The 10,000-nt window shown below is 41.7% G+C and overlaps 3 protein-coding genes across 3 annotated transcripts in view; all 3 read left to right on the top strand.

Annotated features, from left to right (window-relative positions):
• Nucleotides 1-28, top strand: part of LOC117596526 (adenylate cyclase type 3-like) — a 22,205-nt gene extending 22,177 nt beyond the window's left edge. Inside the window, exon 21 of the mRNA XM_053231606.1 lies at nucleotides 1-28. This exon is cut by the window's left edge and continues 1,303 nt beyond it. The gene's annotated coding sequence lies outside the window, so the exon portion shown is untranslated.
• Nucleotides 29-2,006: 1,978 nt separating this feature from the next.
• Nucleotides 2,007-8,500, top strand: LOC128317802 (mucin-2-like). Its single transcript, XM_053231613.1, has 4 exons — nucleotides 2,007-2,262; nucleotides 2,343-2,516; nucleotides 2,612-2,724; nucleotides 6,125-8,500. The coding sequence occupies exons 1-4, from the start codon at nucleotides 2,007-2,009 to the stop codon at nucleotides 8,498-8,500; spliced, it is 2,919 nt and encodes a 972-aa protein (XP_053087588.1).
• A 490-nt stretch (nucleotides 8,501-8,990) lies between these two features.
• wdr26b (WD repeat domain 26b) overlaps nucleotides 8,991-10,000 on the top strand; it is a 14,115-nt gene continuing 13,105 nt past the window's right edge. The window contains exon 1 of the mRNA XM_034301916.2: nucleotides 8,991-9,829. Within this exon, the coding sequence (XP_034157807.1) occupies nucleotides 9,513-9,829 (317 nt within the window). The 5' untranslated portion in view covers nucleotides 8,991-9,512. The remainder of the gene's footprint in view (nucleotides 9,830-10,000) is intronic.

Raw genomic sequence — 10,000 nt, 5'->3', positions numbered from 1 at the left:
TTCATGTCTGTGTGTAAAAAAAAAAGATAAAAACTAAAGATACGATAAAACTACTGGATTTGGTGCTTCTTTAAACACTCTCTCTCTCTCTATACACACACACACACACACACACACACACAGGAGATCATTAAACTCCTTTTTTTTTTTAAATTTAAATGCAATGTACTTACAATTTATAACATCAAATATACAATATATGAGCAAATAAGCAAAAAAAGGAAAGGTGTTGTTTAATTTATTTCTCTTCATGAGTCTGCACAGTGTTTACTGTGGGACATCGAGCCTCATTTCTGTTTATTAACATTGATTAGTTTATTATTTACTGTGTTTCTGTAGTTATGAGGTAAATCATTATCGGGTAAAGTTTAATAGTTCCTGAAGAAATGTGACAGACCGCGGCGAACACACAGTGCAGCTTGCTGCGTATGGAGCTGCGTAGCTGCAGAGCAGTCAGAGAGCCCATGCTGACCCTGTCCACCACCCAAAGCTCCTACAATGGACACGTGAGCATCAGAACTGGACCATGGAGCAATGGAAGAAGGTGGTCTGGTCTGATGACTCACGTTTTCTTTTACATCATGTGGACGGCCGGGTGTGTGTGTGTCGCTTACCTGGGGAAGAGATGGCACCAGGATGCACTATGGGAAGAAGGCGAGCTGGTGGAGGCAGTGTGATGGTCTGGGCAATGTTCTGCTGGGAAACCTCGGGTCCTGGCCTTCATGTGGATGTTACTTTGACACGTACCACCTACCTAAACATTCCTGCAGACCGAGTTACACCCCTTCATGGTAACGGTGTTCCCTAATGGCAGTGGCCTCTTTCAGCAGGATGATGCTCCCTGACACACTGCAGAAACTGTTCAGGAACGCTTTGAGGAACATGACAAAGAGTTCAAGGTGTTGACTCGGCCTCCACATTCCCCAGATCTCAATCTGATCGAGCGACTGTGGGACGTGCTGGACAAACAAGTCCGATCCATGGAGGCTCCACCTCACAACTTACAGGACTTAAAGGATCTGCTGCTAATGTTTTAGTGCCAGAAACCACACACACCTTCAGATGTGGTTCAGGTCTTGTGGAGTCCAGGCCTCAGAGTCAGAGCTGTTTTACTGACACAAGGAGGAACTACACAATATTAATCAGGTGGATTTAATGTTATGGCTGAACTGTATATATGTATATATACATACATGTATACACACACACACACACACAGTGTACAGTGATATGAGGTAAAATGGCAAGTGATTAATTACAGTGCAAATGAAATGTTACAAATAGAAGAGTCAGAAATGCAGAATGTTTCTCGCAGGTGACTTTTCATGAGATGAACTAAAGCAAGCTTTAATGCTGGAAAATAAATGATAAATAAATGAATAAATAAAGGAATAAAGGAGTGAAAGGAGAGCTGTGTGGTATTAGAAGTGCAGTGTTGGAGTGTTACTGCAGCTGTGCTGTGTGTTCAGGACCAGGAGAGAAAACTGTAGAACTGTAGAACTGTAGAACTTTCCGGTCGTCATGGCGATCGCTGTGATGTCACAGAGGTGCTGCAGGTTTCGTCATTAGAACTGCTGAAGATTTGCTCATTTCTACTTTGGACACTTGAGGAGACGCACCTCCAGCTTGAGGTGAGAGAGATTACATTTACACTGGACGTGATGTTTGTGTGAAAGAGCTGAACTGGGAAGTGCTTCAGGAAAAAACACACGTTTTAAAGCGGAGTAGTTTTTAAAGAAATCCTTATCGGATGGGTTTCAGGATCAGAAAAGAAAAAGTGCTTTCCTGCCTTCTCCAGTTTGAAGTCTAAACACGTCAGTAAAATATGTTTATGTTCCTCCTCCATTATTTACCGTGACGATGAGTTATTAATGAGTAAAATCTGGTGTGTTCGTGGTGAATATAAAAATAAAAATGCCTTTTAAATAGCTTTAAGCATAGGAATAGCCATAACCCTGTAAAGTGCTGCTGCTGTGTAGAGTTGCAGCAGCTCAGGGAAGACCACGATGGCGGTGCTGGTGATGAGGAACGGTGCTGAGGTTCTTAAAGCTCATCCTGAAGAAGGTCCGAGTCGATTGCCTGAGCCAGTGGTTCAGAAGGTCCTGCAGCAGGTTGGAGCTGCTCATCACTGCTGCGATCGTGGAGTTCTTCACCATGACATCAAGCCTGAGAATGCTCTGATCAAGCCGGACATGCTGGAGGTGAAGTGGATCGACGCTGGCTGTGAGGAGTCGCTAACGGAGCTCCACACGAGCGATGCAGGTCAGTTCACCATAGATATGAGATACAATCAAATGAAGGATGCAGTGGAGAACCATGTTTCATCTCTTTTTTCCACTCAGGCACTCCGGCTTACTGGCCTCCTGAGTGGGTTCTCCACAGAGAAGATTGTGGAGTTCCTGCTACTTGGAGTCTGTGTGTTCTCCTGATAGATCTGTTCTGTGGAGACTCGATCTTTATTAACGATGAGGAGATGGTTCAGGGGCATCTTCTGCTCCTTCCTGATCTGCCCGATGGTGAGAAAATGCAAAAGCATCACGTTATGATTTCTTTTTGCTTGTGAAATGGATTTTTTTTAATCTTAACCTCTGTCTCATCATCGCTCACACAGAGTGCGGCGATCTGATAACGTGGTGTCTGGAACAAGACCTTAAATTTCAGCCAACTTTCAAGAAAATCCTGAACCACGAGAGGTTTACGGAGGGACGTCAGGACACGGTCCAGGTGAGACGGTTCGAATAAAATAGACTTAATTACACTGAGCTGTAAGTCTGTAAGCACAGGGATTGTACTGGATCAGTACTGACTCCTGGAACAGAGATCGCTTTATTTATGGAATTATCGTAACAACACTTCATTAGGTGAAAAAGAAAAGTGTAAAATGAGGAAATGATTGTTTCTGTTCTACTTTAATATCCAACTGGATGTTTTTGTATTTTGCAGACGTCTCCTGCTGATTAGGATCTGGTCATACCCTCGTTACACGTTTAAAAAAAAACCAAAACCTAAAATTATCTAAAACAAAACAAATCTAAAAATAACTACAAAAGAAAAAAATCTTAAAATATATAAAAGAAAAAAATGAAATCTAAAAATATCTAAAAGAAAAAAATGATAAAATATTTAAAACAAAAAAATTTTTAAATTAAAAATTTTAAAAGACAAAAAAACTAAAAAATATCCACAAGAGAAAAAAATATCTAAAAAATCTAAGAATATCTAAAAGAAAAAAAAATCTAAAAATATCTAAAACAGAATAAAAATCTAAAAATATCTAAAACAGAATAAAAATCTAAAAATATCTAAACCAAAAAAAAAAAAAATCTAAAAATACCAAAAAAAATCTAATAAAAATCTAGAAATATCTATATCAAAAAATAAATCTTAAAATATTTAAAACCAAACAAAAATCTAAAAATATCTAAAACAAACAAAAAAAATCTAAAAATAACCAAAAAAATCTAATAAAAATCTAGAAATATCTAAAACCAAATAAAAATCTAAAAATATCTTTCAAAAAAATAAAAATCTAAAAATACATAAAACAAAATAAAAATCTAAAAAATATCTACAACAAAATAAAAATATAAAAATATCTAAAACAAAAAAAATCTAAAAATATTTTAAAAAATCTAATAAAATCTAGAAATATCTAAAACCAAAAAAAAATCTAAAAATATCTAAAACCAAAAAAAATCTAAAAATATCTAAAAAAAAAAAAATTCTAAAAATACCCCAAAAATCTAATAAAAATCTAGAAATATCTAAAACCAAAAAAAATCTAAAAAATATCTAAAACCAAAAAAATCTTAAAAATATCTAAAACAAAATAAAAATATCAAAATATCTACAACAAAAAAAATCTAGAAATATCTAAAAAAAAAAATAAATTCTAAAAATACCCCAAAAATCTAATAAAAATCTAGAAATAGCTAAAACAAAAAAATCTAGAAATATCTAAAAGCAAACAAAAATCTAAAAATACCTAAAACAAAATAAAAATCTTAAAAATATCTACAACAAAATAAAAATATAGAAATATCTAAAACCAAAAAAAATCTAAAAATATCTAAAACCAAAAAAAATCTTAAAAATATCTACAACAAAATAAAAATATCAAAATATCTACAACAAAAAAAATCTAAAAATATCTAAAAAAAAAATTTATAAAAATACCCCAAAAATCTAATAAAAATCTAGAAATATCTAAAACCAAAAAAAATCTAAAAATATCTAAAACCAAAAAAAATCTTAAAAATATCTAAAACAAAATAAAAATATCAAAATATCTACAACAAAAAAAATCTAAAAATATCTAAAAAAAAAAAAATTCTAAAAATACCCCAAAAATCTAATAAAAATCTAGAAATATCTAAAACCAAAAAAAATCAAAAAATATCTAAAACCAAAAAAAATCTTAAAAATATTTAAAACAAAATAAAAATATCAAAATATCTACAACAAAAAAAATCTAAAAATATCTAAAAAACAAAAAATTCTAAAAATACCCCAAAAATCTAATAAAAATCTAGAAATAGCTAAAACAAAAAAAAAATCTAGAAATATCTAAAAGCAAACAAAAATCTAAAAATATCTAAAACAAAATAAAAATCTTAAAAATATCTACAACAAAATAAAAATATAGAAATATCTAAAACCAAATAAAAATCTAAAAATACATAAAACAAAATAAAAATATAAAAATATTTAAAAAATCTAATAAAAATCTAGAAATATCTAAAACCAAAAAAAATCTAAAAATATCTAAAACCAAAAAAAATCTTAAAAATATCTACAACAAAATAAAAATCTAAAAATACATAAAACAAATAAAAATCTAGAAATATCTAAATAAAAAAAAAATCTCAAAATTTCAAAAAAATCTAATAAAAATCTAGAAATATCTACAAGAAGCAAAAACAATCTAAAACATATCTAAATTAAATCCTTAAAAAAACCCATCCAGAGCTCGACCACGCCCCAGCCCCAGCCCCAGCCCCGCCCACACACACTCCCAGCGCTCGACTCCATCTGACTTTCTCGCGTCTCTCAGTCAGAAGCCTCCTGCAGCACCGGCGTACTCCAGCTGATTTTCTGATGGGAGCTGTTGCTCCACCCACTTCGCTCTTTTCTAAGCTCCCAGAATGCCTTGCTGTCTTCAGCACAAGGCCTCAGTCCTCCACTGTCGAAGCACGAGGTCATGCTGTGGCAGATGTTTGCTGCTGTTGGTGTTTGAGTGTTTCCTCAAACCGTTCCTTTATTTTCATCAGCAGCAGAAATGTGTTATTTGGTATCAGAGCCGCCGCTGGTGCTGTTGGACTTTACAGCATACAGATGTGGCACCTGGATGAGGACGGGTTCCTCTCGAGGTTTCTTCATCAGGTCGTCTCAGGGAGTTTCTCCTCACCATCATCACCTCTGGCTTCCTCATTAGAGATCTACATCTACAAACTAAAGAAACATCAGACTGTCTCAGTTTATTTAATTAAAACTATTTACAAAAATAATGAATAAAGAAGATTTCAAATTAAAACTGTGTCTGTAGTGATTGAAAAACATATACAGGATTTTTTATTTTATTTGTCCTGTATTTTGTTGTTCTACTCACACACAATCCTTTATTTATTTTTTTTAAATGGAACATTTTTTTTAATTGGAAAAGCAGCAGGACATTCTGCAAAAGAAAATGTATAAAAAGTCCAGACGTCACGTATCATATCTCCACACGTCACTGCAGAACCCGGTAGCGCTCTTTACAGAGTTACAGCGCTTCTTTTATATTAAAGTTTCCTGCGAGTTCATTTCAGCACTTTCTCTCTCTCTCTCTCTCTCTCTCTCTCTCTCACACACACACACACACACACACACACACACACACACACAGTACAAGCACAAACACACACATATTTCAGCTCAGCTCTCACTCTCTGGTTAATGGCGTTCCCTAAAAGACGAACGAAGCACGTGAGTGAACTCACACACAGGTGAGAATCATCACACGTTACCTGCCGGTTAATCCCGCCTCCTCTCGGCCCACCGCTGACCCTCGACCACGCCCCCACTGACACAATCACATATAATCATCACATAGTGCAGCACCTCCTCAACAACACCTCCTCTACAGCACCTCCTTTACAGCACCTCCTCTACAGCACCTCCTCTACAACACCTCCTCAACAACACCTCCTCTACAGCACCTCCTTTACAGCACCTCCTCTACAACACCACCTCTACAGCACCACCTCTACAACACCACCTCTACAGCACCTCCTCAACAACACCTCCTCGACAGCACCTCCTTTACAGCACCTCCTGTACAACACCTCCTCTACAGCACCACCTCTACAGCACCTCCTCAACAACACCTCCTCTACAGCACCTCCTCAACAACACCTCCTCAACAACACCACCTCTACAACACCTCCTCTACAGCACCACCTCTACAGCACCTCCTCTACAACACCTCCTCTACAACACCACCTCTACAACACCTCCTCTTCAGCACCTCCTCTACAACACCTCCTCTACAACACCTCCTCTACAGCACCACCTCTACAACACCTCCTCTACAACACCTCCTCTACAACACCACCTCTACAACACCTCCTCTACAGCACCTCCTTTACAGCACCTCCTCTACAACACCTCCTCAACAACACCACCTCTACAGCACCTCCTCAAGAACACCTCCTCTACACCACCTCCTCTACAGCACCACCTCTACAGCGCCTCCTCTACAGCGCCTCCTCTACAGCACCTCCTCAACAACACCTCCTCTACACCACCTCCTCTACAACACCTCCTCGACAGCACCTCCTTTACAGCACCTCCTCTACAACACCTCCTCAACAACACCTCCTCTACACCACCTCCTCAACAACACCACCTCTACAGCACCTCCTTTACAGCACCTCCTCGACAACACCTCCTCTACAGCACCACCTCTACAGCACCTCCTCTACAACACCACCTCTACAACACCACCTCTACAACACCACCTCTACAGCACCTCCTTTACAGCACCTCCTCTACAGCACCTCCTCGACAACACCACCTCTACAACACCTCTACAGCACCTCCTCTACAGCACCACCTCTACAACACCACCTCTACAGCACCACCTCTACAGCGCCTCCTCAACAACACCTCCTCTACAGCACCTCCTTTACAGCACCTCCTCTACAACACCACCTCTACAGCACCACCTCTACAACACCACCTCTACAGCACCTCCTCAACAACACCTCCTCGACAGCACCTCCTTTACAGCACCTCCTGTACAACACCTCCTCTACAGCACCACCTCTACAGCACCTCCTCAACAACACCTCCTCTACAGCACCTCCTCAACAACACCTCCTCAACAACACCACCTCTACAACACCTCCTCTACAGCACCACCTCTACAGCACCTCCTCTACAACACCTCCTCTACAACACCACCTCTACAACACCTCCTCTACAGCACCTCCTCTACAACACCTCCTCTACAACACCTCCTCTACAGCACCACCTCTACAACACCTCCTCTACAACACCTCCTCTACAACACCACCTCTACAACACCTCCTCTACAGCACCTCCTTTACAGCACCTCCTCTACAACACCTCCTCAACAACACCACCTCTACAGCACCTCCTCAAGAACACCTCCTCTACACCACCTCCTCTACAGCACCACCTCTACAGCACCTCCTCAAGAACACCTCCTCTACACCACCTCCTCAACAACACCTCCTCTACACCACCTCCTCTACAACACCTCCTCGACAGCACCTCCTTTACAGCACCTCCTCTACAACACCTCCTCAACAACACCTCCTCTACACCACCTCCTCAACAACACCACCTCTACAGCACCTCCTTTACAGCACCTCCTCGACAACACCTCCTCTACAGCACCACCTCTACAGCACCTCCTCTACAACACCACCTCTACAACACCACCTCTACAACACCACCTCTACAGCACCTCCTTTACAGCACCTCCTCTACAGCACCTCCTCTACAGCACCTCCTCGACAACACCACCTCTACAACACCTCTACAGCACCTCCTCTACAGCACCACCTCTACAACACCACCTCTACAGCACCACCTCTACAGCGCCTCCTCTACACCACCTCCTCAACAACACCTCCTCTACAGCACCTCCTCTACAGCGCCTCCTCTACAGCACCTCCTCTACAACACCACCTCTACAGCACCTCTTCTACAGCACCTCCTCAACAACACCTCCTCTACAGCACCTCCTCTACAGCACCTCCTCTACAGCGCCTCCTCTACAGCACCTCCTCTACAGCACCTCCTCTACAGCACCACCTCTACAACACCACCTCTACAACACCTCCTCTACAGCACCACCTCTACAACACCACCTCTACAGCACCTCCTCTACAGCACCACCTCTACAACACCACCTCTACAGCACCTCTTCTACAGCACCTCCTCTACAGCACCTCCTCTACAGCACCTCCTCGACATGAAATGGGAAGAGTAAGCATCTGTTAGCCCCCACAATTCCCTGCGGGCTGAGCATGTGCACATGTCTCCTTTCAGTGGGTTTTCTGAATAAGGTGAATCTCTCGGGAAACAGCGGGAACAGAAAAGCGCATGTGTAGATCAGCAAACTCACAACAACCTCATATACAGGAACATTCCGACTTATAAACACCGACTGGGAATACGGCTGCATCCCGAACACACACCTTAACTGGAATCTGATGTGGAAGTAAACAGTCTGAAAAACATTCGTTCCTATTTTATAAAGACGACAATAAAGACGATAAAAGGAGAAAAGATCAGTGATCTGTGTGGAGACTCTTTTTTTGTTTGTTTGTTTGTTTGTTTGTTTGTTTTTTGTCCTCCATATCCCTCTATTTCCGGTTATATATCACCAGATAATGTTTCTTGTTGTTCGGACGTCATTAAACATTTTTCTTACTTCCGCCATCAGTGTGACGTCGCCGCTTCGCTGCTCTATAGGAATTTCCGGTGACGTCAGCGCGTCTGGACTCCATTAGAAGCTGCAGCTGTTTGGAGAGAAACAACAACAACAGAAAAAGAAAAGGCGACGCTTCTTTTTTCCCCTCACACACACACGCACAGACACACACACCGAGACAGAGACACAGTGGAGTCCTGAACCTGCACCGGTGCACTTTTCTTTTCTTTTTTCTTTTCTTTTTCTTTTCTCCCCCCTCCCCTTTCCCCAACCCCCCGGGAGCTGAGTGTCTCCTGTCCCCGTATCCCTCGCGGGGCATCACGGGCTTCTCACCACGGCCGCTCTCGGTGAGGGAACTCTGGCCTCCGCTTCCTCCTCCTCCGACTCGGACACCGGCGGAGCGTCGCCGCCCCCGCGGAAGAAGCGCCGAGCCTCGGCGGCGGAGGGAGCAGGAGAGCCCGAGGCTTCAGCAGTAGCAGCAGGCCCAGCGGGCCTCTCCGCGGCGCTTTCCGCACGGACTCCCCCGCATCCTCACGCCGTTCACTTCAGCCGCACCGCCGGCACCAACATGCAGTCCAACGGGGCCGATCAGGGACAGGACTCCGGGCTCAGCTGCCAAAACAATAACGCACAGAACCGAGAGAACCTGGAGAACCTGGAGAACGGAGAGAACGGAGAGTGCTCCAGCGGCAGAGGGGAAACGGCGCACTCTAACGGGCTCCTCTCCGGACCCGGTACCGGGAACAGCGCGGCCCAGACCGGGACCTCTCCCCTCTCATCCTCCGGCTCCGGTTCCGGTTCGTTAAAGAAGCAAAAACGCCTTTCCCAGTCTGAAGAGGATGTGATCCGACTCATAGGGCAACATCTGCACGGATTAGGGCTGAAGTAAGTGTCAGGGTTCAGGATGAGTTTATTTATTAAAGCTCATAAATCAATAATAATAATGATAATAATAAATACAGATATAGGGAGAAGCCTGGGTTTGACACAAACATGGGGGATGGGGAGGAAGAGAAAAGAGAAAGAGGGTCCATTTTGCACAATACACACTCTCTC

This window comes from Pangasianodon hypophthalmus, chromosome 30 (genome assembly GCF_027358585.1).
Source record: "Pangasianodon hypophthalmus isolate fPanHyp1 chromosome 30, fPanHyp1.pri, whole genome shotgun sequence".
Classification (NCBI taxonomy): Eukaryota; Metazoa; Chordata; class Actinopteri; order Siluriformes; family Pangasiidae; genus Pangasianodon; species Pangasianodon hypophthalmus.
The sequence above is the reverse complement of the archived record's forward strand: the minus strand, read 5'-3'. Positions and strand labels throughout refer to the sequence as shown.

Excerpts from the sequence above, each read along its gene's own strand:
- LOC128317802 (XM_053231613.1), top strand. The coding sequence starts at position 2,007 with ATGGCGGTGCTGGTGATGAGGAACGGTGCTGAGGTTCTTAAAGCTCAT. Across the intron at positions 2,263-2,342 it reads GCTCCACACGAGCGATGCAG|GCACTCCGGCTTACTGGCCT; the intron begins GTCAGTTCACCA and ends TTTTCCACTCAG. Across the intron at positions 2,725-6,124 it reads GACGTCAGGACACGGTCCAG|CACCTCCTTTACAGCACCTC; the intron begins GTGAGACGGTTC and ends CCTCCTCTACAG.